Source organism: Engystomops pustulosus, chromosome 3 (genome assembly GCF_040894005.1).
Source record: "Engystomops pustulosus chromosome 3, aEngPut4.maternal, whole genome shotgun sequence".
NCBI classification, from domain to species: Eukaryota; Metazoa; Chordata; class Amphibia; order Anura; family Leptodactylidae; genus Engystomops; species Engystomops pustulosus.
Window position 1 is genome coordinate 16,596,987 of NC_092413.1, and position 27,042 is coordinate 16,624,028.

General features: G+C 48.6%; 2 protein-coding genes across 4 annotated transcripts in view; one reads left to right on the forward strand and one right to left on the reverse strand.

The window, feature by feature from the left end:
• LOC140121017 (spermatogenesis-associated protein 7 homolog) overlaps positions 1–11,573 on the forward strand; it is a 287,164-nt gene extending 275,591 nt beyond the window's left edge. The window contains exons 10-12 of one of the 3 annotated variants that reach the window (XM_072140130.1): positions 2,780–2,857; positions 4,827–4,884; positions 11,245–11,572. In XM_072140130.1, coding sequence (XP_071996231.1) covers positions 2,780–2,857; positions 4,827–4,884; positions 11,245–11,373 — 265 coding nt within the window. In that variant the 3' untranslated portion in view covers positions 11,374–11,572. Of the gene's footprint in view, positions 1–2,779; positions 2,858–4,826; positions 4,885–11,244 lie in introns of all 3 variants that reach the window. The other 2 variants (XM_072140131.1, XM_072140129.1) reach the window with 2 other exon arrangements.
• Positions 11,574–13,324: 1,751 nt separating this feature from the next.
• CENPF (centromere protein F) overlaps positions 13,325–27,042 on the reverse strand; it is a 38,282-nt gene continuing 24,564 nt past the window's right edge. Inside the window, exons 18-20 of the mRNA XM_072140132.1 lie at positions 26,213–26,809; positions 17,053–17,240; positions 13,325–15,005 (exon numbers count right to left, since the gene is read on the reverse strand). Of these exons, the coding sequence (XP_071996233.1) occupies positions 14,829–15,005; positions 17,053–17,240; positions 26,213–26,809 (962 nt within the window). The 3' untranslated portion in view covers positions 13,325–14,828. The remainder of the gene's footprint in view (positions 15,006–17,052; positions 17,241–26,212; positions 26,810–27,042) is intronic.

Genomic DNA, 27,042 nt, shown 5'->3' on the forward strand with positions numbered 1-27,042 from the left:
CTCCATCAGTCATATGTAACCCCCCACAGCTTCATTTTTCTCTCCAGCCCCCATTACGTGGCTATATACTAATATAATAACCTATTGCAACTTTTGACATTGAAAGTTTAGGTTCTCAGGACAAGGTAAGATGTTTGGGGCCGATGCATCATAAATCTCAGTGCAGAGAGCAGGAGAAGGATTTATAATACTTAGACTCCCCATAGAGTAAGTGGGTTCTATGGTTTATATGCAACCTCAGTGACCCCTATAGCTACACCGCTAACACCCAAACATAGAAAACTAAACTTTTACCATACCGAACATTGTTCTCGCCCCTTAGAAATTTCCGGATCAGCCTGTGGCTCGGAGCACGAGACAATATCGGGTAATCAGCTGCTCGAAGAATATTATCCCCCATTAAATGATAAAAGAAGCTGATAATGAGCGATTTTCTGTCCGACTAAATAACCGCATATATAATGGGCAATTACTCCCACAATGCATTTGGAGGACATAAAAAATAAGTCCCGTAAATCAGTTATTACACGTAATCACAGGCGGCGTGCTTTGTTCGGCGGCGCCTCCCTGTAATGACTCCAGCATTGTGTCCCTGATTAATGCACCCGCCGCATGCGCTAATAGCCATGGAGAAGTAGGGAGAGAGGGCGATCGATGGGTGCGCGGCGCTAATGACTACCTGCAGTGACACGGAGGATACGTGGTCACGGAACAGACCTCACATACCACGCCGCTACCCCGTCTAACAAAATGTATTCAAGTCAGTTTTCCGATCCTGGAAAAGCTGAGTGGCATCCAAAATGGCTGCATTGATTGGTGGGGGGGGGGGGGGTGCAACACCCTGGACAACTGGTCTACAATGTAGGCAGTAGGAGGAGCAGCCGCGCTGTGCTCCGGCATCTCCACACCAAGACCATCAGGTCAGGTGAGGAGGCATCAAATCTCATGAATGACACCTAGATGGGGCAGTCTGCGGTGGTGGGTGCCATCTTGGGTGCAACTTGACCTCCTGGAGGATTTGTGGTGTTTTGTACAGTCCTCAGGACTCAAGCAAGGAACTACCTAGAGTGAAACCTCTCGAGAAGACCACCCCGTTGGGAAGACCAGATGTAGTTGGATAGTTTTGAGTTCCGGCATATATTTTGCATATAGGTCATCTTCTTTTGGAATACCACCCTCCTTGAAGGCCACATTTCAATGAGATGTGATCTATTCTTGATCTGTATGAGTGTATTAGCCCTCAAAAGTTTGTGGAAGTAACCACCAAGCATGAGAAAGTAACCAACAAGAATGAGAAAGTAACCACTAAGTATGAGAAATTATCCACCAAGTATAAGAAAGTAACTACTGAACATGAGAAAGTAACCACCAAGTATGAGAAAGTAACCACCAAGTATAAGAAATCATCCACCAAGTATGAGAAAGTAACCACCAAGTATAAGAAAGTATCCATCAAACAAGAGACAGTAACCACCAAGTATAAGAAATCATCCACCAAGAATAAGAAAGTAACTACTGAACATGAGAAAGAAGCCATCAAGCATGAGAAAGTAACCACAAAACATGAGAAAGTAACCACCAAGTATAAGAAAGTAACCACCAAGTATGAGAAAGTAACCACCAAGTATAAGAAAGTATCCATCAAACAAGAGACAGTAACCACCAAGTATGAGAAAGTAACCACAAAACATGAGAAGGTAACCACCAAGTATGAGGAAATAACCAACAAGAATGAGAAAGTAACCACCAAGTATAAGAAATCATCCACCAAGTATAAGAAAGTAACTACTGAACATGAGAAAGTAACCACCAAGTATGAGAAAGTAACCACAAAACATGAGAAGGTAACCACCAAGTATGAGGAAATAACCAACAAGAATGAGAAAGTAACCATCAAGCTTGAGAAAGAAGCCACTAAATATTAGAAAGTAACTACCAAACAAGAGAAAATAACCACCAAGCATGAGAAAGTAACCACAAAACATGAGAAAGTAACCGCCAAGTATGGGAAAGTAACCATCAAACAAGAGAGAGTAACTGCTTAGCATGAGAAAGTAACCACCAAGAATCTGGTCCCACTTGAACTGACATCACCGCCATGTTTGTTGAATCCCACCCCAGCGCTCTATGTAGGATATAGAAGTGAGCAGAAGGAGGGGCCTAGACCTAAATAATATGGAAACCTGCGCAGGACTCCCCCCTCCAGAGGAACCGCAGTGTTAATATATAAAGGTTGAATAATTGGAGCGAGATCTAACAGGGGTCTCACTATTTCCGCAACCCCCAACCTTTGGTTCTTCAACACTTACAAAGCTCCATCCTCAGGATCACAGTGCATGCTGGGAGTTGTAGTCCTGCAGCGTCTGCAGTATAGCCCATTATCCCGGGGATGACAATGCTGATGGCGGTTCTGTACGGGGGGGGGGGGATAATCTGCGCTGTGCGGCGGCTGCAGATCTGTAACAATGTGTCAGGCGCCTCCATTATCACTCAGTTCCGTCTTATTGTCTCCTGGTAATAGACTCCATTTATCCGAGGAAATTACAGTCAGTAAACAGGATAATAAAGCGGAGAAGTCATCGGGTGACACATTGAGCGTCTGGCAGAATGGCGCAGACTCACGCATCACCCACCTGAAGACGCATCACTATGAGACTATATGATTGCACAACCTGATTGGGTGTCTGTGGCTACAACATCTCTAGGACCAATCTATAGCCCCCCCCCCCCCTATGGCCATATGGACGCAGCTGCTCACCATTGTCCGTTTTCTTTACAGGGAGGAAGATCGGAAATACCTCAATTTTCTTGAAAACCTCACCAATGACATCATACAGAGAGGCTGCCGGTCCAATAGGTGAGGACCATGTCCTCTAGGCTTCACTCTCACATCTTAGCTTAAAGGCACCCGGTACTCACAGAGGTGACATGTTACATAGTCTAAAGAGAGGGGAGGGGTAGGAGCGGAGAGAAAGAGGCTGCTGGAGCTAATAGTAAGTTTCTATCTAACCCCAAGTGCTTTATTCACATTAATACTTGGCAGTTCATCTCTATAATGTCCTACATGATTCTGCTGCTGCTTCTGAGAGAGGGGAGAGACACATACACAGAGGCTACTGGAGCTAGTGAGTTTCTATCTCACCCAAAGTGCTTTATTCACATTAATACATGGCAGTTCTTCTCTATAATGCCCTACATAATTCTGCTGATGCTTCTGAGAAAGGGGAGTGACACACACACAGAGGCTACTGGAGCTAGTAAGTTTCTATCTCACCCCAAGTACTTTTTTCACACAAGTATATGACAGTACTTCTCTATAATGTCCTATAAGACCCTGCTGATGCTTCTGAGTGAGGGGAAAGAGACAGAAGCATCAGCAGGATCATATAAGAGATTATAAAGAAGTACTGATCTGTGCTTATGTGAATAAACCACTTGGGGTGAGATAGAAACTTACTGGGGCACATTTACTTACCCGGCCCATTCGCGATCCAGCGGCGCGTTCTCTGCACAGGATTCGGGTCCGGCTGGGATTTAAGATGGCAGTTCCTCCGCCGTCCACCAGGTGGCGCTGCAGCGCCGAAAATAATCTTAACGCCCCGGAATGCACCATCCCATAGAAGGTGAAGGTGAGCGCTCCCCAAGCGACACATTTTCGGTTTTTAAATGCAGCGGTTTTTCCGAATACGTCGGGTTTTCGTTCGGCCACGCCCCCCCGATTTCTGTCGCGCGCATGCCGGCCCCGATGCGCCACAATCCGATCGCGTGGGCAATTCATGTACAAGCGGCGCAAATCGGAAATATTCGGGTAACACGTCGGGAAAACGCGAATCGGGCCCTTAGTAAATGACCCCCACTATCTCCAGTAGCATCTGTGTGTGTGTCTGTGTCTTTTTCCCCTCACTCAGAAAAACCAGCAGGATCATATAGGACATTATAGAGAAGAACTGTCATTTAATAATGTGAATAAAGCACCTGGGGTGAGAAAGAAAATGACTAGCTCCAGTAGCCTCTGTGTATGTCTATTTCAAGCCAAGTTCTTTATTCACATTAGAACAGAACAGTTCTTATGGTTTCCAATATAACCCTGCTGATAGGGGTTAGAAACACAGATACCGACAAAGGCTAGTGGAGTTAGTATGTTTCTATCTCACCCCAAGTGGTTTGTTCACATTAGTACACATCACTACTTCTTTATAATATCCTATATGATCCTGTTGCTTCTGAGTAAAGGGAGAAAGACACAGAAACTTACATGTGCCAGTACCCTCTGTGTGTGTCTATCGCACCCCAAGTGCTTTATTCACATGAATACATGTCAGTTCTTTTATATAATGTCCTATATAACCCTGCTGAAACTTCCGAGTTAGGGAAGAAAGCCCCTACACACAGAGGCTGCTGGAGCTAGTAAGTTGCTATCTCACCCTAAGTGTTTTATTCATTTAGTCTTCAGTATAACGCCCTACATTATCCTAATGATACCTCTGAGTGACGATCACACTCATACACAGAAGCTAATGGAGCTAGTAAATTTCTATCTCACCTTGAGTGCTTTATTTACATTAATACAGAACAACTGACATGTATTACTGTCCCATATAGCCCCGCTGATACTTCCAAGTTATGGGAGAAAACCCCTACACAGAGAGGCTGCTGGAGCTAGTAAGTTTCTATCTCACCCTAAGTGCTTTATTCATATTAGAACAGGACAGTTTTTGACTATAATGCCCTATATTATCCCAATGATGCCTCTGCGTGACAAACACACATAATTATTGAGAAGACGTATTTAAATAATGTAACTAATAATTGTATTACCTCCTCAGCGCCATGGAGCGGGTGTTTCACGATCACCTTCACCGGAAGCATCCGAACATTAATGAGGTAGGTTAGTGGTTCTTCTAGTTATTGTCGTAGCCGAGGTTAATGAAAGAGACATGGGGGGGGGGGGGCTCAGAGAAATGTTAGAGGGTCCGTGTAGGATGAAGAATATACAGCTCTCCACTGTCAGCCCCTCAGACATCCAATAAAAGTGGTTATGTTTTCTCAATCAATGCTTTCTACTAAAAAGTGCGCCACCCCACGCCCATGGTTGTGTCTGGTATTGCAGCCCAATTTTTTTTTTTCACTTCAGCTCAGCTGCTATGATAGATACAACCCATGGACAAATGTGGTCCCAATATGTAGGGGGGTCATTTAAAAGGACGAATTTGGACCCAAAGGGACCAGGTACGGTCTTGGATCTGGATCCAGTAATTTACAGTTATTCCTATGTCTACTAAGGGATGATCCCCCCCCAATAATCTGGTGTGTATAAGGTCAGTCCGTCACTTGTCGTCCTGTACTCCTGAGTCCGTTTAGCGCCCGGTTATCAGAGGTGGACGCTGTAATCCCACACATCAGCTCTGAAATGATACAGAATAACGAGCGCGGGAAAGGTCAGAGTTATCAAGTAATCGCACCGGACCGGCGGAAAACACAGACCAGAAAATGTGGAATTTGTCACATTGAAGAATCTCGGAAATGTCACCTGTAAAGACCATTGTCACCATGTAACATCCACAACTACTCCGTGTGTCCCCGGGGCGTTCCTGCGTACGTCCCGGCAAAGGGATACAAAATCCCAGATCCATCCTTATCCAAAGAATTTGGTGAATCCGATGACAGATATAGCATGGCAGGCCTTCAAACATAGGAGGGTACCTACCTCCGGACCGGTATGACGTCTCTTGTAGGAGGGCGATCAGTAGTTACACTAGTGTCGAGATTTAAAGGGAACCTGTCAGCAGAAATTCACCATGTAAATTACTACCAGTATATTGTTAAGCAGATTTACACCTTCCAGATCATGTTGCTTTCAGAGCCCAGTTTGGTTCCATAGTCCTGATAATAAACTTTTAATTAAGATTTAAATTGGATGCGGAAGGCAGAGGGTTCAGCACTGAAGTCCAGCTCTCCCTAGCTCAGAACGCCCGTCACATCACACACCAGGCTTCAGGAGAGCCAATTATTAATGAACCAAGACATTTGCAGTGAAGGACACCTCCTCAGACGAGGAGAGCTTGACTTCAGTGCTCAAATCTCCGCCTTCGTGACATTATACAATCAGTTTACAGCTCACTTCAAAGTTGGATTTTCTGGATGTGATGCCACCACCCAGGGCCATAAAAAAACCAAAGATGATAATCTGCTTGAAATCATATAGTGATAATGCTTTATTAGGTTAATTTCTGCTGACAGGCTCCCTTTAAAGCAGTACTCTAGCAACAAAAAGCAGAACCAGCCTTCCACCCCTTACTGCAGAGTAAAATAATGGACGTATATGAGACCCAGGGGTGCAGACGAACATCAGCTATGATCAGATTCCATATTGACCTTTAGATTTCTCTATCTCTGTGTTGTCGGTGATCAATCCCATGATGTCTCAGCATAGTATTACATCCGCAGCTTGAGACAACCACCATCTTTAACTGCTGGGAGGACAGCGAGATTATCCTTTCTATATCTTCTGAAATCAAAAAAGTATACAGTGTGGGAGGCTTCACTTTGCCAATGATCAGTAGTAGCTGTAATAGATGTCTGTGCAGTGTCGGACTGGCCCACCAGAGAATCAGAGGATCCTACGGAGGGCCCATCTTCTAATACTAATACTGGACCCCAGCGATAATAGAGAAGACAACTTAATTTGGAGGATACTAGGGTCTATTTCCTAGAGGACCCAAGTGGACCCAAGAAACTCCAGTCCAAAAGTGTGTGGTACTGTCCATGCATAAAGCCTGAGAAAGCCATGTAATGTATAGAGGACATAGAGATCTGATGAAAGAATTTGATGGAGGGCTTCTGTATTGAGGCAGAGCCCAACCACTATACAACGTACGGCGCTGTACATGGTACGTAAAAGACTATCAACACCTTGATCTCTCCACCGTTACTGTGGAATATACAGTATTTACATGCAGGGAGGGAGCTGTGCAGCATCTGCGGAGCCTGAGATCGGACGCCGCTGCTTTACGATGTTCGTAGACGAGGAAACTGCTCAGCGCACGAAATGTTGTGGAGCGGCCAAATGTGAGGCGATAAATTATGCAGAGGATCCAGAGATGGAACGTGTGACCCTGTATAATCACCGGCCGCGGAGGAAGCAAACACGTGAGGCGGGTGTCAATGTTATTATTCCAGTGTAATGGGGAGAAGGTTGGAAGGTCTGCGACCTCCAGGGGGATAAAGAAGTAAACAAACCGCGGAAGACATTCCACAAAGTATCAATCGCTGTAAAGGGGTTTTAGATAATTGTTATCCTATCTACTAGGCGGTTCAATAAGTACCCGTGTTAGGCATAAAGACACCATTTAAAAAAAAGTCCCCTTTGAGAAACGTTCCTGCAATTTTTTTAACCCCTCCAAAAAATAGGATTTGTCGAACTCTCCAAAATACCCCTCTGTCTCGGCGATGACTTCCTAAATTTTTTTTCCTGCAAGCCATTTCTTCATGTTAGGGAACAAGAAAAAGTTGCAGGGAGCCAGATCGGGTGAATACAGGGGGGGGGGGGGTGCGGCAGCAAATCATAAAGCAATTCATGCAATTTGGCGGCGACAACTCCGGATGAATGTGCTGGTGCGTTATCGTGGTGAAGCAGAACCTTCTTTTTTTGCCAAATGCGACCGTGTCTCCTTCAATTTTTTGTCGAAGCGTCCAATAACTCGCTGTAGTATTGTCCAGTGATCGTTCTTCCTTTTTCTAAAAAATCCATGAGGATGAGGCCGTTCGCATCCCAAAAAATCGTCGCCATGACCTTTCCGGCTGATGGGACCGCCTTTGCCTTCTTTGGAGCAGATTCACCGGGAGAAATCCATTGTTTTGATTGTTGCTTAGTTTCTGGTGTGTAATGATGGATCCAACTCGACGCAAAAACTCCTTCGGATCTCACCGAAATTGCTCCAAACACTGCTTCCAAGTTAACAGCTTGTTGTCCACCGTAAGCATCCACCGCACCCATCAGGCAGTCAACTTTTTCATTGACAACTCATCATGTAAAATATTAATTGCCGTTCCGGTCGACACCTACGACCTCTGCAACTTTGCGCACTTTCGTTTGTCGATCAGCGAGTATAATGTCGTGGACTTTTTGAATGATTTCCTCGGTAACCACGTCTGCCGGGCGTCCTGGTCGCTCCTCATCAAAAACGGATGTTCGCCAACATTTAAATTTGTTGAACCAATATCGAACTGTGGTCAATGCTCAGACAACCTAAAGTTCTGCTGACCCCCAAACTTTGGTCATCAGAGCAATACTTAGCCCTCTCAAGGTCTACAGATGCTGAATTAGATCATCATAGAAATATGTGGGCCTCCTGAGGTTCTACTGACCACAAATTAACTCACCGTATCAATATCTAGACCTCCCAAGGTTCTACTGACACAAAATGTAGATCACCAATGAGATACTTGGACCTCCCAAGGATCTACTCACACAAACTTACTGTAGATTACCACCTTGCACCGTTCTAATGACCCAAACATAGATCACCGTAGAGATACTTGGACCTCCCAAAGTTCTACAGACCCAAACTTAGGTTACCATAACAATACACAGACCTTGCACAGTTCTACTGACCCAAAGGTAGATGACCATAGAGATACTTGGACCTCCCAAAGTTCTACAGACCCAAACTTGGATTACCATAATAATACATAGACCTTGCAAGGTTCTACTTACCCAAAACGTAGATCACCATAGAGATAATTGGACCTCCCAAAGTTCTACAGACCCAAACTTGGATTACCATAACAATACACAGACCTTGCACAGTTCTACTGACCCAAAGGGAGATGATCATAGAGATACTTGGATTTACCAAGTTTCTACAGACCCAAACTTTGACTAAATAGGAATATTTAGACCTCCCAGTCCCAGGGTTCTACTAATCCAAACTTAGATCATCAGATAGATATGTGGATCTCCTGAGGTTCTACAGACCCAAACCTGAACCCCACTTATAGTCTAAGTTCAAATTACAACAGAACTACAAATTACTACACAGACCAGACCCATACAGACCATAGCAGCACCTAGTGGTTCTACAGAACTGAACTTAGACCACCATAGTGATACTCGGACCTGGGGTTCTACTGAAATAACCACTGTAAAAGTATCCAGACCTCCCACCACCATAGCATCATCTGGACCTTGAGAAGTTGGAACTCCCATGGGTCTACTGAAGAAAACCCTACGATACCATAGGAAAACCTGGACCTTCCGTGGTTGCCTTGAAGTCTACAACTTTTGATGGTTCTACTGAACCAAACCTCAAGAATACCAGATTCTACTGGACAGTACCTTGACCATCATAGGATTACCCCGACCTCTGGAGCTTCTACTGAACAGAACATAAAGCTGAGGTCTTCATATCTTCCAGACAGACTTCCTCCGATGCTACTTGAATTATGAATAACATTGATTTCTTCATCTTTTCTTTTTGTATGACATAATCCCTGGGAAGATTCCTCTGATCTGTTGTAGCTGGAGCTCAGCGTGGCGTCCGTCTAGTGAGGAATCTCATGACTCTCCTTGTATCGTCTACTTAGAACTATAGCCGAGAAGACTTTACCCCACCGAGACCTCCCGTAATGAGAAGAGTGCGGCCCCTGAGGAGAGTGATGCTCTCTACATCCTGGGGCTCCCAGACCAAACATTGGGGCTCATTTACTAAGGATCCGAATCGCGCACCTTCGTCGGGTTTCCCGAATATTTCCGTTTTGCGCAGAATTGCTCCGGGTTTCGGCGCACGCAACAGAAATCGGGGGGGGGGGGTTGGCCGTCGGACACCTGGACAGATTCAGAAAAACCGCGGAATTTAAAAAACGATTCGTGTCGCAAGATCAAGCACCGGGAGGAAGCAGGTGAACCCCGGCGGACCCCCGGTGCAGCAGCGACACCTGCAGGATATTGGGCGCACAATCTTAGTGAATCCCGGCAGACCCGAATCCTCATCGGACAACGCGCCGCGGGATCCTGACTGGACCGGGTAAGTAAATGAGCTCCAATGAGTCTTTTATATACCAGTTTCGTTATTAACCCCTTAATACATTATGACGTACATGTACGTCATAATGCCGTTAAGGATGTATGAAGAGCGTCGGGTTCGGCAATCTCCATCAGCTCCATAAAGAGGAATGGAGCAGAACGGACATGCGCAGGCGTCTTCTCCATTCATCTTGGAGAGCGATTAGGGGTGCGACTGAGGTACCTCGGACCCCATATTCCCGTGATCTGTGGGGGTCTAATCACTAAAACGCCAGGGGATAGGGTCCAACTCATTTGGTGGGAAAACCCCTTTAAGGAGTTTTTCATTTTTGTAGAAAAAACTGCAGGGCTCCCTGGCTGGCAGTGCAAGCGCTCACTCCCCGACAGACCACCAGCGTCACATTCATTGCACATGTTACGTCTAATGACATCATAACTGCACTGCACATGACATCATCGCCAACGCAAAGACATTGAGAAACTGGAGGTCATCAGGGGAAGGTCCCCGGTGGGGTAACATTTATCACTTTGCTTTATTTCCACCCAGATGCTGCCCCTTCTTTTTTTTTTTTGTTATTCTATAAAAAAAACAAAAAACCCTTGAAATAAAAAAAACGTGGAACATCTTAGGGGAGAAGCCCCGCCTGGAAATATTTGCCAACTAAGAATTCCCTTTGTCATTGTGCGAAGCGATGGGAATCTGATAGTCAACACCGATCGGGAAAGGTAATAATGTGTAGAGGTTTTCCATCATGGGGGAGGGTAATACCCGATTTTTCCAGGAATTTCCAGGAGGAATAACAGAAGGAAGTCACAGCAGGGGGAATGCAAGTATTTATGACTTATAGCCCTGGTTACGTCTAGTCATATTCCATTATACAGCCGGTCCCCTACTTAAGAACACTCGACTTACAGACGACCCCTAGTTACAAACGGACCTCTGGATGTTGGTAATTTCCTGTACTTTATCCTTAGGCTACAATAATCAGCTATAACAGTTATCACAGGCGTCTGTAATGAAGCTTTAGTGTTACTCCTGGTTCTTATGACAATCCAATATTTTTAAAATCCAATTGTCACAGAGACCAAAAAAATTCTGTCTGAGGTTACAATTATAAAATATGCAGTTCCGACTTACATACAAATTCAACTTAAGAACAAACCTACAGAATCTATCTTGTATGTAACCTGGGGACCGCCTGTACTTTATTTTCTTGCAGCAGAAGAAGAAGATCCTTGTGGAGGAGCTCCGAGATGAACTGGAGAGGAGCGTGAAGTTAGACTTCTCCATCAGCTATGACGGGACACAGTACCGCTCAGGAAGTCTCAGGCGACTCTTGAAAACTTAGTGACACTTAAGATGTGACGAGTCGTCTTACAACCTGAGCTTCGGTCGCGCTAACTACAAATTCCACATAGAAAAAGCCAATTTAGTTTTTTTTTTTAAAAAAAGGAAAATTGTATAAAAATTTTTTTTGCTTTATATCAGTAAATTTCAAGCATAGAATTTATTTTGTATTATTTGTCTACGTACAAGGCCGTGTATACTTGTACTGCTATTTTGTATTGCTTAGACTTAATAAAAAAATAATTAAAAAAAACTAAAAAAATAAATACAATTAATATATATATATATATATATATATATATATATATATATATATATATATACACACACAGTATATACTCAAGTATAAGCCGACCCGAGTATAAGCCGAGGCCCCTAATTTTACCACAAAAACCTGGGAAAACCTATTTACTTGAGTATAAGCTGAGGGTGGGAAATGCATTGGTCACAGCCTCCCAGTATATAGCCAGCCGGACCCTGCCCCATAGTATATAGCCAGCACCTGCCCCCCAGTATATAGCCTGCCGGACCCTACCCCAGAGTATTTAGCGTGCCAGCCCATATCCCCCAGTATATAGCCAGCCCCCTGCCCCATAGTATATAGCCAGCCTGCCCCAGTTTATAGCCTGCCGGACCCTGCCCCAGAGTATTTAGCGTGCCAGCCCATATCCCCCCTGCCCCATAGTATATAGCCAGCCTGCCCCAGTATATAGCCTGCTGGACCCTGCCCCAGAGTATTTAGCCTGCCAGGCCATATCCCCCAGTATATAGCCAGCCCCCTGCCCCATAGTATATAGCCAGCCTGCCCCAGTATATAGCCTGCTGGACCCTGCCCCAGAGTATTTAGCCTGCCAGCCCATATTCCCCAGTATATAGCCAGCCCCCTGCCCCATAGTATATAGCCAGCCCCCTGCCCCATAGTATATAGCCTGCTGGACCCTGCCCCATAGTATATAGCCAGCCCCCTACCCCAATATATAGCCAGCACCTGCCCCCAGTATATAGCCTGCTGGACCCTGCCCCAAAGTATATGGCCTGCCAGCCCCCTGCCCCATAGTATATAGCCAGCCCCCTGCCCCATAGTATATAGCCAGCCCCCTGCCCCATAGTATATAGCCAGCACCTACCCCATAGTATATAGCCTGCTGGACCCTGCCCCATAGTATATAGCCAGCCTGCCCCCTGCTCCAGTATATAGCCAGCAGCCGTGTAAGCCGGAAAGGTGAGGTTTGATATATTTTTTTAACTCGAGTATAAGCCAAGTTTGGGTTTTCAGCACATTTTTGTGCTGATAAACTAGGCTTATACTCGAGTATATATATATATATATATATATATATATATATATAAATAAAATACTGTGTGTATTCGGGCTCCTCTGCGGAACTATATGAGATCATAGAAATGTCCACTCATTTTTGTAATCTATAAATAGGTTTTAGAAAGAAGTGAGAGTCAAACAGGAAATAAAATGTTTTTTTCCTCGCAACTACAGAATCAGACTACACAGCGCGATCTGTAGTCTGTAACCATGGACAACCATAGGTCTCTTAATTAGAGAAAGCATAAAATAGGATCTGCAGGCTCTAATACTCAGCGCTGGTGGCTGGAGACTGCTATGATGTCTCCCTCTTTAACTCTGTAGTATCTGCGGTGTCAAATAAGACAGTGGGGCTTATTTGCGCAGCTTGGACAGGTATTTAACAGGGGTTTGCACTGGGATTGTGCCGGAGCTGCGCCGACTTTCATGCGACGGAAATCGGGGGTCGTGCCATCGGACGATCCGACTGAGTGTGGGATTTAACTTGCGCCCGATGTCCACCGGGTGTCACTGCTGAGCCGAGGTCCGCCGGAGTTCACCATCCTATTCCTGGTACATGTGAGTGCGTGTCAAGCGACACATTTAAAAAAAAAAACGCGATGCGACACAATCCGATCACGTGCACCAAAAACCCGGGGAAATTCGTCGCAAACCAGTAATTTTTGGGAAACCCAATAAAAATTTGCGATTCGGGCCCTTAGTAAATGAGCCCCATAGTCCTCTGGGCGGAGACCTAGCAGCTGTAACTCCCTGCTCCCCCTCCCCTCTCCACAGACTTCTATGTAATCTGACACCTCAGTGATCTTCTGTCTTTTTGTTAGCGAGATGGAATTCAGCAGATTAGGAGGAGGAGAAGAGCCAAAGGAAGAGGAGAAGGAAGAAGTTTTCTTGTGCAAAGTTGTTAAAAAGTTACGATTAATAAAAAGGTCGGCAACATTCTGGCTTGAAATTTTTTTTTTTAAATAAATTCATGGAGACAATGAATAAGACAGAATCGGCATCGCACAGAGTTCAGTCCCGGAATCTGATCATCTGTATGTATCAGTGTGACACCGCCAACACATAAATATATACAGCACCGGCTTTACAGGAATTAGAAACACGATAGAAAAGGAATTTTTTTTTAAATACAAAATTTTGTTCTACAAAACAATTTTATAAAAAAAATAATAATAATAAAAAAAATTTGGCTATTAGTATTGGTGAGAGCCGAGTATTTACAGGTCAAATTTCTGAATTCAGTCACTTAAATCGACTTTTCGGCTTTCCAGTCACTTCCAGCTAAATCAATTACAATGAATCGTATTGTGTATACAGATTGTATGCGTCACCATGGTAACAGACAACAACACTTCCTTTGTGTAGTCTGACCTGCAATGGTGTGACTCTTCTCCATGAACTGTCCGGACATTATCAAAAAAAAAGAGAAGGGGAAGGGACAGAGTAATACATGAGTACTGGATATATTACGTCATATTGGGTCAGCATGGGAGCTGCATACACAAAACGGTAGGTTCATAATCAGGGTTTTTAAAGGGGTTTTGCTTGGGGGAAGCCAAGTGAAGCGTACTTACCCTGCTCTGGTGTCCAATTTTTGTGACTGTGTCCAAGAGATGGTCCAGAGGGTCATGGGACACGCTTTGGCCAATGAGTGGCCTCCACCGACCTGGGGACGTGGAGTGAGGTCTTCCAGTAAGAGGAAGTGTCGTCCCATGGTCCGAGGAGGCCGTCCACTGGCTGAAGACGACCGCAAAACAGGAAGTACTAGCTCCCCCACCAGGCCGGGAGGGTTAATGACGTGTGAAAAGTGCAACATAAGCAGAAGGCATCACCCATAATCCATTGCAATATTCAGTAACATGAATAATTGGAGGCTGATGGCGTCCGTCTGGGGTGACATATCCATCAGTCCGTCCAGCTCACGTGTGGATCCGAGCGACTGTGACAAGGGACAAAGTGGGCGACGATCCGAACAAAGTCTCCAAAAGTGGTCCAAGAAAGGACGACCTCTGACCTCAGTGCATCTACCCCCGTCCCCTTGAACATAGTAATATTTTGGGCTTTGACCAGTTTCCGCCATTAGACTTGTCCTGTACATAATGATCTATATAAATGTCATGTGACCTGGAGGTAAGTTACTGCACTTGGCACTGCCCCTCCTCTTCCGTGTCGTCATGCGACGCTGTGACCTTTGTTCGCAGGTTCTCCGCTTCCCCCGCGCACAAGTTATCGGTCTGTCGGCTCTTCCTATTGACGTAGGCGGAAAGCGGAGACAGGACACCCATGGGTGCAGCGTCCTCGGTGGTCTTTGTCTGCAGGGTCAAAATAAAGTGGTTAGAAAGGGTTAAAGTAGTATTCACATTGTACACGAGGACTTGGCAATAAGGCGGAGCTAAATATGCCAGTCACAGCTATAGCCAGACCCCCTGGTGATCAGCTGACTGTAGCTATAGCCGGACCCCCTGGTGATCAGCTGACTGTAGCTATAGCCGGACCCCCTGGTGATCAGCTGACTGTAGCTATAGCCGGACCCCCTGGTGATCAGCTGACTGTAGCTATAGCCGGACCCCCTGGTGATCAGCTGACTGTAGCTATAGCCGGACCCCCTGGAGATCAGCTGATCTTAGCTATAGCCGGACCCCCTGGTGATCAGCTGATCACAGCTATAGCCGGACCCCCTGGTGATCAGCTGATCACAGCTATAGCCGGACCCCCTGGTGATCAGCTGATCACAGCTATAGCCGGACCCCCTGGTGATCAGCTGATCATAGCTATAGCCGGACCCCCTGGTGATCAGCTGATCACAGCTATAGCTGGACCCCCTGGTGATCAGCTGATCACAGCTATAGCCGGACCCCCTGGTGATCAGCTGACTGTAGCTATAGCCGGACCCCCTGGTGATCAGCTGATCATAGCTATAGCCGGACCCCCTGGTGATCAGCTGATCACAGCTATAGCTGGACCCCCTGGTGATCAGCTGATCATAGCTATAGCCGGACCCCCTGGTGATCAGCTGATCACAGCTATAGCCGGACCCCCTGGTGATCAGCTGATCATAGCTATAGCCGGACCCCCTGGTGATCAGCTGATTTTAGCTATAGCCGGACCCCTTGGTGATCAGCTGATCACAGGTATAGCCGGACCCCCTGGTGATCAGCTGACTGTAGCTATAGCCGGACCCCCTGGTGATCAGCTGACTGTAGCTGTAGCCGGACCCCCTGGTGATCAGCTGACTGTAGCTATAGCCGGACCCCCTGGTGATCAGCTGACTGTAGCTATAGCCGGACCCCCTGGTGATCAGCTGATCGTAGCTATAGCCAGACCCCCTGGTGATCAGCTGATTGTAGCTATAGCTGGACCCCCTGGTGATCAGCTGATCATAGCTATAGCCGGACCCCCTGGTGATCAGCTGATCATAGCTATAGCGGGACCCCCTGGTGATCAGCTGATTGTAGCTATAGCCGGACCCCCTGGAGATCAGCTGATCTTAGCTATAGCCGGACCCCCTGGTGATCAGCTGATCATAGCTATAGCCGGACCCCCTGGTGATCAGCTGATTTTAGCTTTAGCCGGACCCCTTGGTGATCAGCTGATCATAGCTATAGCCGGACCCCCTGGTGATCAGCTGATCGTAGCTATAGCCGGACCCCCTGGTGATCAGCTGATCATAGCTATAGCCGGACCCCCTGGTGATCAGCTGACTGTAGCTATAGCCGGACCCCGTGGTGATCAGCTGATCATAGCTATAGCCGGACCCCCTGGTGATCAGCTGATCATAGCTATAGCCGGACCCCCTGGTGATCAGCTGACTGTAGCTATAGCCGGACCCCGTGGTGATCAGCTGATCATAGCTATAGCCGGACCCCCTGGTGATCAGCTGATCATAGCTATAGCCGGACCCCCTGGTGATCAGCTGATCACAGCTATAGCCGGACCCCCTGGTGATCAGCTGATCATAGCTATAGCCGGACCCCCTGGTGATCAGCTGATCATAGCTATAGCCGGACCCCCTGGTGATCAGCTGATCATAGCTATAGCCGGACCCCCTGGGGTAATGGGTTAGTGCTGACACATAAAGCAATAAGGCACTGGGAGAATATTAATCCACAGTAAGCCGAATAATTAAAAGCCTTGTCCAACCTCATTAACCCGACGCCCCCTAGTGTCAGGCTGCAGCGTCTGCACCAATTATTATCACGTATTCCCAGCTCAGGGACATCTAGGTTTACTTGTCTAAATTATAAAGCATCAGACCCCCCGGTGCAATAGTCTGCGAGCAGCAGAGGTGACACTACAACTCCCAGCATGTCCTGACACCCGCAGTGATGCTTATGGTGTAGCCTGTGACAGGAGACTTACCACAAGGTGTTTGCTGCCCCCTGGTGTTGGACTGTACAGATCTGATATGTTTTCTAGATTATCAATCCGAGCGTTCAATACCGAGGGAGAAGAAGTCTGCGACGAGAGACGAGGGCTGAGCCCCACAGGCACCGCTGTCCTCCGCAGGACGTACGGACTCTGCTTCCCAGAGGGAATATCAGCAAATCCTACAGGAGAGAAGATCAGATCAGTATAACAAGGAAAGTACATCCTGTATTATACCCCAGAGCTGCACTCACTATTCTGCTGCTGGTGCAGTCACTGTGCACATACATGACATTACTTATCCTGTACTGATCCTGAGTTACATCCTGTATTATACTCCAGAGCTGCACTCACTATTCTGCTGCTGGTGCAGTCACTGTGTACATACATGACATTACTTATCCTGTACTGATCCTGAGTTACATCCTGTATTATACCCCAGAGCTGCACTCACTATTCTGCTGCTGGTGCAGTCACTGTGTACATACATGACATTACTTATCCTGTACTGATCCTGAGTTACATCCTGTAAATCTTTTATTTTATATAAAAATGAAAAACATAACAACCATAAACATAAATCAAGCCATAACTTCTGGCAAAAACAATAATAATAATAACAAAACAATAATACAAACTAAAAGAGTCTTACGGAAATCTCCTGGCCCAGCCACACACACACCACACAATCAGCATTATAAAACAAAACCTTCACCCAATCCCACCACCTAATTTTTTTTTTTTTTTTTTTTTTTAAATACACAGCAAAATACACATAAACGAACAAGAAATAAACACAGAAATAACAATGAATATAACTGAAATAACATTAATAACATTAAATAACATTAAATATAGCTAACTAAATCCCACGCCCATCACCCTCCCTCCCAGACACTGGTCTAACGTCCAAAGTTTGCGTTATATAGTCCAGACCAGTGCCCAGGATCGTACAGTCCAAGTCCCGTCCACCCCCCTCCCAACCTAGCACCCTAACACCAACACCCCAAAACCAACCAACCTATATACACACAAGAACTATAACTACATATAACTATAAATAAATACACAATGTACACAAGATACAAACACATTAAACAAATCAACATAACAAATCCAAACCACATAAAGCCCAGGTTCGGTGCCTGCAAGCCCCTACATCACTATAAGCTCAGATACAAAACAAAAATCTACAGTGCAGCATCAGCCCAACACCAGGAGAGGAGACGACAGACTAAGGGACACTAAAGGAGAACCCCCTCCAAAGGAGAGAGGCCCTCCCCGTGCCCAGCCTCTCATACTCCAGAGAGCGCACCTTCACCAGGTCACCCACAATGTTCCTAACCACCTCATCCACCGGGAGGATTTTACGCTGCGTCGACACTAAACACCGTGCGTTCCACGTGTGGTACCTGACCACTAGGCTAACTAGGAATAACGTGCAGCGGTCCCGGCCACCCAGGCCTCTGAATGCTCCATAGGCCCACTCCGCATAGGAGAGACCGGCCAACCCGGGCCAATGGATGGAAGCGCCCACCCGGTTGTACACCTCTGTGTTAAAGGGGCACTGAAGCAGGAAGTGGTCCATGCTCTCCAGCAGGCCACCGCACTCCTCCCGGGGACAACCCCTTTCCTCAGAGCTCCTACACTTCAGATTGTCCCTCACACACAGCTTTCCATGGAAGCAGCGCCAAGCCAAGTCCCAAAACTTCAAGGGGATCCTGATGGAATTCAAAAGACCTAAACCCACCCCAAGATCCCGACTTGGGCAATCCCTGAGGGCCAGAGGCTTCTGGAAACGGGCAAACAGAACCCTCCTGTCAAGGAGTTTCCTCGACAAAGTCCTGATCTCCCACATTCCCAGACCCCACCGGCGAATCACCTTCAGAACCGGGGTAGCGTAAGCCGGAAGATGCCCATGCGGTGTACGAAGATCCTTCACTTGCCCTCCTGTCTCCCATTCCTGGAAGAAAGGCCGAAACCATCCCCTGCAGGAGTATACCCACGGAGGAGCCCTCTCTTTCCAGAGGTTTGCTACATTGATCTTAAGAAAGGTATTCACTAGGAACACCACAGGGTTGACCATACACAACCCTCCTTGTCTCCTCGTGCGGTAAGTAACCTCCCTCTTGATTAGGTTCAGCCTATTCCCCCATAACAGCTGGAAGAACAGACTGTAGACCCGAGTCCAGAGGGGCTCTGGCAACATGCACACACTGCCCAGATATATCAGCAATGGGAGCAGGTAAGTTTTAATCAAGTTCACCCTTTCCCTGAGGGTCAAAGACCAACCCTTCCACTGGTCCACCCTCTGAGCGGCGATCTTAAGCCTGCCGTCCCAGTTTTGCATGGGGTAATCCCCCTGGCCAAATTCGATGCCGAGAACTTTGGCAGAGTCTTGGGGCCCTGGAAGAGTGTCCGGGAGATCAAAGCCTGGATCCCCCTCTCCCAGCCAGAGACTCTCACACTTATCCCGGTTGATCTTGGACCCAGAAGCCTCTGAGTAGCGGTCAACCTCTGACATCACCCACTGCGCCTCCCCTCTCGAGGACACAAAAACGGTGACATCATCGGCATAGGCTACCACCCTTAGAGTGGCTTCCGGTGCCGCCTGGTCCATCCCGACTCCCACCAACGGCCCACGATCAACCCTCCTAAGGAATGGGTCAATCGCGAACACGTATAAAAGTGGGCTCAGAGGACAACCCTGGCGAACACCAGACCCGACCTCAAAAGGGCGGCCAATCCAACCGTTCACAAGCGGGAAACTCTCTGCCTCTGCGTACAAAACTTTCAGCCAATTGACAAACTCCCCCGGCAGGCCATACCTCAGAAGGACAGACCAGAGGTACTCGTGGTTAACCCGATCAAACGCTTTTGCCTGATCCAAGGACAGCAAGTACCCCTTCCAGTTACCAGCCCTGCCCTGCTCCACTGCCTCCCGGACACAAAGCACAGCACTAAATGTACTGCGGCCTGGAACAGAGCAGTGCTGGGTCCCCGAAAGGAGCCGGGGTGCAAACTGCACCAGCCGATTAAACAGCACCTTTGCCAAAACCTTTCTGTCCGTATTGAGAAGCGCTATGGGACGCCAGTTCTCAATACGAGATCGGTCCTTACCCTTTGACAGGATGATCAGGGCAGACCTCCTCATTGACTTCGGCAGAGCGCCCGAGGAAAGACACTCATTGAATACCTCAGTCAAGAGGGGAACCAAGGCGTCCTTAAAGGTCTTATAAAACTCAGATGTTAAGCCATCCGGACCTGGCGATTTCTTGAGGGCGAGCCCTTCAATCGCCAGGCTGACTTCCTCTTCCCTGATCAGCTCTGTCAAAACATCAAGAGAGGGGTCTACTCCTGGCTCAGGGACAGTTTCTGCCAGGAAAGCCGACATCACATCCCGATCTAGATCCTTCCTGCCCAAGAGGTGTGAGTAGAAGGATCTGACGACCTCCAGGATCCCTGATCTGGACCTTTTCAGGGATCCCGTACTGTCAACCAGTCCCGTGACAACTTTACCATTCACTGACATCTTGCAGTTTCTGTAAGGGTCGGGCGAGCGGTATTTCCCGTAATCCCTCTCAAAAACCAAAGATGCGTGTCTATCGTACTGACACCTCTTCAGCAAGGATTTCACTCTGGAGATGTCCTCACGACTACCTCCAGTCGAGACGAGATGCTCGAGTTTCCTCCTCAGGCCCTGATACAGGCGGTACCTGTCCAGGCTCCTGAGGCTCGAGAGCTGGCGGAAGAATCTCGCCACCCTTTTCTTGAGCATCTCCCACCACTCTGACTTACTGCTACAAAGGCCCAGCAATGGTACCTGGCTCTGAAGGAAGTCCTCAAAGGATTGTCTTATCTCTGCTTCTTCCAGGAGAGACGAATTGAGCTTCCAGTAGCCTCTTCCCATCCGGGGGGTCTCTGTAACATTCAGAGAAAACAAAATTAAACAGTGGTCGGAGAACTCCACCTCAACAACGGACACTGCTGAAGAGATGGCTTCCTCCTTTAAATAAAACCTGTCTATTCTAGACCTGCAGCTACCCCTATAATAGGTGAACCCCGCGTGGCCTGGGGTGTGCCGGATGTGGACATCCACCAGGCGAGCCTCACTAGCTATGCTATTAAGAGCGACGCTATCATAAGTCAGCTTGTCTCTGGAACCTCCCCTATCTTGGGACCTCGTGACAGCATTGAAGTCCCCTCCAAAGACCACCTGCCGACTTGTAAAAAGGTAGGGCTTGATCCTCATAAAGAGACACTTCCTGTCCCACTTGGACTGGGGACCATAGATGTTAATTAGGCGAAGTTCTTGTCCCTTCATGAGGACATCCAGGATCAGGCACCTCCCCATTTCTAACTCAATAACTCGTCGGCATTCTACCGGTGCGGTAAAAAGGACCGCCACTCCGCTATACGGCTCGGCCGCAAGAGACCAATAGGAAGGCCCGTGTCTCCATTCCCTCTTAGCTTTAAACACGGCCGCCAAATCTGGCAGCCTGGTCTCCTGCAAAAATAAAATGTCGGCTTCAACGCGGCCGAGAAAATCAAAGGCCGCAAATCTAGCCGCATCAGACTTAATGCTGGCGACATTAATGGACGCCAGCGTCAACGGAGTGGGTGCCGCCATCATGAGTGATTGAGTTAGACGGCTTTTTTCTTTCCATTTCCCTTCCCCCGACTCTCCTCTGAAGATGATGCCTTTTCCCTTTTACCATCAGAATTGGGGCAACTTCTTTTTAACGAAATTGAGGTGTCCATGTTATTACTGGCCCCCAAGGACCCACCCGGACCACCCTCTCCTTCGTCCTTGTCTCCTGGCTCTGAGTCAGTCTCCCACTCTGAGGACCCAGCATCCCCAGAGGATAGAGACTCGGCGCCCCCTGCAGGCTGCTCCGCCGCCACCTCCAGAACCCCACCCTCAGCCTCTCCTTCCGAGGAGGCGATCTCATCGAGGGTGAGGAACCGGTTGGAAAGCTCAACCAGAGGGGAGGAAGTTTTCCCTTCCTTAGGTACCTTAGATAGGCCGCGTTTTTTCTTTTTCTGCTTGCGCTTATTTTCTAGCCAAATCCTGTTATCCTCATCCATACTCTCATAATGGGAGGACGTGGAGGACATGGCACCTTTCTCGCGCTCCATCCTCCTGACCTCCTCATCCAACTCATCATCCCTCAGGGCCTCAGTAGCATGACCAGCCTCTGAGGAAGGACCAAGGGTCACCCCAGCAACCTGAGGCTTCCCCAGTTCTCTCCCTTTTTGTCTGGCTTCAAGCCGCCTCAACTGAGAAGGTGACTTATTCTTACTTTTCTTCACAGGCCCCTCAGCTCCTCCACCTCTGCTGGTACCTTCCCCAGCAGAAGCAACCTCATGGCTCTCCTCCACTGGGGTCACAACCGCATTGGCAAAGGAGCGAGGACAACGGCTGAAAGGGTGACCGAGCTCACCACACAGGTTACACCTAATGTCCTTACAGGATGCAGCGAGATGACCTAGCCCACCACACAAAGCGCACTTCTGCACTTGGCAGCTGGCGCTAAAGTGGGTGGGGTCACCGCACCTGTGACAGACCTTCGGCTGCCCCTGGTAGAAAATCAGGATTCTGTCCCGCCCAAGAAAGGCTGAAGAAGGAATGTGGGCGACTGTGCCGCCTGAACACTTCAACTTCATCATGAAGGTCCAGGCCCCAGACCAAATGCCAAATTCATCGCGGTTTTTCTGAGGTACCTGAACTACTTCGCCATAACGACTTAGCCACGTCATGATGTCCATGCAAGAAAGTGACTCGTTACGGGTCAAAACGGTCACTTTCTTGACTGCGTTTTGGCGAGACACTGCTTGCACAGCAAAGTCTCGCCATGCGGGCTCGTTCTTTGCCAGCTCATAATTCGACCAGAAGAGCTCTAAGCCCTCCGGCCGAACAAAGCTGACATCGAACTCCGGAGTACCATAAGGATGTATCAGGGCAAAGATGTCACTAGCCCTGAAGTTCATCTTCAGGAGGAGCTCCACCACCCTTGACCTGGGTGGGCATGCGTCACTGCCCCTCCAGCGAAGACGAACCACATTCCTACGGGCAGCTCCGGGCCCACTTGTGGGTAAAGACCATACAGTCTCTCCCCCCCTTTTCTCTTGGAAGGCTGCCAGGCCATGCCTGTCTGTCCAGAAGGACAGATCAACATCTCTCCCCTCTACATTGATTGACTTTTCCCCTCTCCTGAGAGCCTCCAGAAGACGCCTTTGCAAAACGCTGTTCCCAGAGCCAGGAGACAAGGAGTTAACCCCACTTGCCCCAGCGGTGACACTCGCATAGCTCCTTATGGGAGCGGCCACCACTGGGGGTGCAGATGGTCCAGCACGCACACCAGGATCACCCCCCTCAGCACCATTCACCACCCCAACATTCACCACACTATGTACAATACTGCCTCGCTTCCTTGCATCACTCACACCAGCTGGGCCAGGAGGACCTGGGGTTGCCTCGGCGTCACTGGACACTGGGGGTAGAGCCACCTCCATAGCTGATACAGCCTGAGAAGAGGCAGCTCCAACCCCGATCTTACTTGTGCCCTCTGCCTCATTGGCATTAACCCCTTGTTGTCCCACAGTTTTTCTAAGGTTTGAGCATCGCTGCTCGCTGGATGAAAGAGGCCGCTTGTCCTTATTGACTCCGGACAGTCTCTTATGGTCATCTCCAGGGTCAGATGCACCGATACAAAATAAAATCTTTCCTGCGCCCTTTCCCACAGGCTGCACAGGACGCTTGGGAGGCGCCGCACCACAAGCCCCAGCAGCCCCATCACACTGCCGCTGCTCACCGGAGCTAGATGCAGCCACAGTGCTAGGGGCCACAGGAGCCACCGCCACTGCCCCTGGCACCGGGCCACCCCCCCCTCCCACTGGGGGGCAGCGCACAGTACCAGGACCTGCTGGATCGCCCTCACTGTCCGGCCTTTCGGCCGATGCCTTCCCTGCACCATCCTTGCTACTACAAACAAGGCTGGTGCTCTGCGCCATGGTGGAACGTGGCTTTGCAATCTCCCCGCACCCTTGCACCGAGTCCACTGCAGGATTCGTGCTGGGCTGGGTAACGGGGCCTACACGACAGGCTGGCACTGCTGCCCGCCCGGAGGGAACAGGGAGGGGACGAAACACCAGATTCACCTCCTGAGACGCCTTGATCTTCTTGGCTCTCTTCTTTCTCTTTGGGTCGTCATCTGGCATATCATCGCCGAAGGAGAAGTTCTGGAGGTGAACTGGGGACTCAAGCTGACGGATCTGAGCCATTAGCGCCCCCCCCTGGCCGCTGTCATCACTTTCCTCCTCCAGGTTGGCAGAGCCGCAGCCTGATGGTAATGGCGCTTGCTCTGCAGGCAGCCTGTCGTGCGAGGCCTGCTGGTGTTGGTGCAGGCCACCAGACGGACACGGCAGGTCTTCCTCATCCTCCTCATCATCGCCATCGCCTTCATCCGCCTGGATCTTAAGCCCCTTCAGCTTTCTCAGCTGCTCCTGGCGCATGTCATCAAACCGGGCGTCATTCTCCAGCTTTTCCCTGAACGGACCGCTGTGCTCCCGGATCAACCGTCGTTTTTCCTGCAGAGCGGTGACCTCGGCTTTAAGTCTGTCAATGGTGTTAAGAAGATCAGACTTTTTCTTCTGTGTAGCCACCCCCGCTAGGGCCAAGGTCTCGCGTATCTCCTCCTGGAGCCTATTCATCGCCTTGCCAGCTTCCTCGTACTCACGGAGGTGCTCAGCAATCCGGGAGCCATAGATGGTAGCAGACTCCCGGGCCTTTAGATGTCCCCATGCTTTTTGCACACCTCCGTGAGCACCCAGCTTTCCAGCTGAACCACCCAACTTTCCCGCACAGTCACTCAGCTTTCCAGGAGGAGCACTCAGGCTGATGTTACTTGCCTTAATCTTCTGTGAAGCGGAGACCTTGCGGCTTCCCTGGGTCTTGGGGGTGGCAGCCGAGGTCACATCGCTGCGTCCTTGGGTTCGGGCAGATCTTCTCACCCCCTCCATGTTGGCCGGTATCTGGCTTTTCCTGCCCCCCGCCGGCCTGGTCCGAGAGGCAGAAGCCCGGGATTTGCCTGGTTCACTCATCCCAGAAAACCCACTCCCTCCCTGGGGAGGAGAGAGCAGGCCTGGGTGGATTGATCTTCCACCAGGTGGTGCAGGAGCTCAGCAGCACACAGCCACACCCTTCAGTAGCACACAGCAGAATGAGATTGCACGCACTATTCTGCTGCTGGTGCAGTCACTGTGTACATACATGCCATCACTTACCTTGTACTGATCCTGAGTTACATCCTGTATTATACCCCAGAGCTGCACTCACTATTCTGCTGCTGGTGCAGTCACTGTGTACATACATGCCATCACTTACCTTGTACTGATCCTGAGTTACATCCTGTATTATACTCCAGAGCTGCACTCACTATTCTGCTGCTGGTGCAGTCACTGTGTACATACATGACATTACTTATCCTGTACTGATCCTGAGTTACATCCTGTATTATACCCCAGAGCTGCACTCACTATTCTGCTGCTGGTGCAGTCACTGTGTACATACATGACATTACTTATCCTGTACTGATCCTGAGTTACATCCTGTATTATACTCCAGAGCTGCACTCACTATTCTGCTGCTGGTGCAGTCACTGTGTACATACATGACATTACTTATCCTGTACTGATCCTGAGTTACATCCTGTATTATACCCCAGAGCTGCACTCACTATTCTGCTGCTGGTGCAGTCACTGTGTACATACATGACATTACTTATCCTGTACTGATCCTGAGTTACATCCTGTATTATACTCCAGAGCTGCACTCACTATTCTGCTGCTGGTGCAGTCACTGTGTACATACATGACATTACTTATCCTGTACTGATCCTGAGTTACATCCTGTATTATACTCCAGAGCTGCACTCACTATTCTGCTGCTGGTGCAGTCACTGTGTACATACATGACATTACTTATCCTGTACTGATCCTGAGTTACATCCTGTATTATACCCCAGAGCTGCACTCACTATTCTGCTGCTGGTGCAGTCACTGGGTACATACATGACATTACTTATCCTGTACTGATCCTGAGTTACATCCTGTATTATACCCCAGAGCTGCACTCACTATTCTGCTCACTTACCTTTTTTCACCACGTCTGGAAGTCCTTCGGGCTCAATCTCTTCTTCTAGGCTGTGACTCTGGGTCTTCCTCACCCTTTTGATCAGGGCTTGTGGGGTTGATGGATGTAGCTCTGTGTTCTCGGCCTCTCTCTGCCTCTTGCCCTGTTGCTTCCCTTGTGTGGACCTTCTGCTCCTCCTCCTCTTCTTGTCCTCGGTTGCGGCTCCTTGTGACATCGGCGCCTCCTGCGCTCCCCTCTTGGCCTCGGTTGCGGCTCCTTGTGACATCGGCGCCTCCTGCGCTCCCCTCTTGGCCTCGGTTGCGGCTCCTTGTGACATCGGCGCCTCCTGCGCTCCCCTCTTGGCCTCGGTTGCGGCTCCTTGTGACATCGGCGCCTCCTGCGCTCCCCTCTTGGCCTCCTGCTCCCTCAGCCTGGCGCCCAGCAGATCCACCTGCCTCCTCAGCGCCTCGTTGGCGTCCTCTAGTTTGTGAGTCTTGATCAGTAGGTTGCAGTACTTCTCCACGCTCTCGTCCGCCTCCTGAGTCTTCTCCTCCAGACATTGCCTTAACTCTTCAAGCTCTGATAATAAGTCGCCATCGCTGCCGTTCATGTCAGCAGCTGTAACGAAATAGAATATACAGAATGATATATCCCCCGATGGTTCCAGGAAATGATGTGCTGCCTGCAGCCACCACCAGGGGCAGCGAAGAGCTTACATACTGCCTCAATATATAGAATGTCTGCGCTGTGCACCAAAGCTCCCCCTAGTGGTGATTGCAGGGAGTGGAAATGTCACTTATAGAGCAGGCTCCAGACTTCTCTGACCACAACAGTAAAGAAAATGGGGGTCC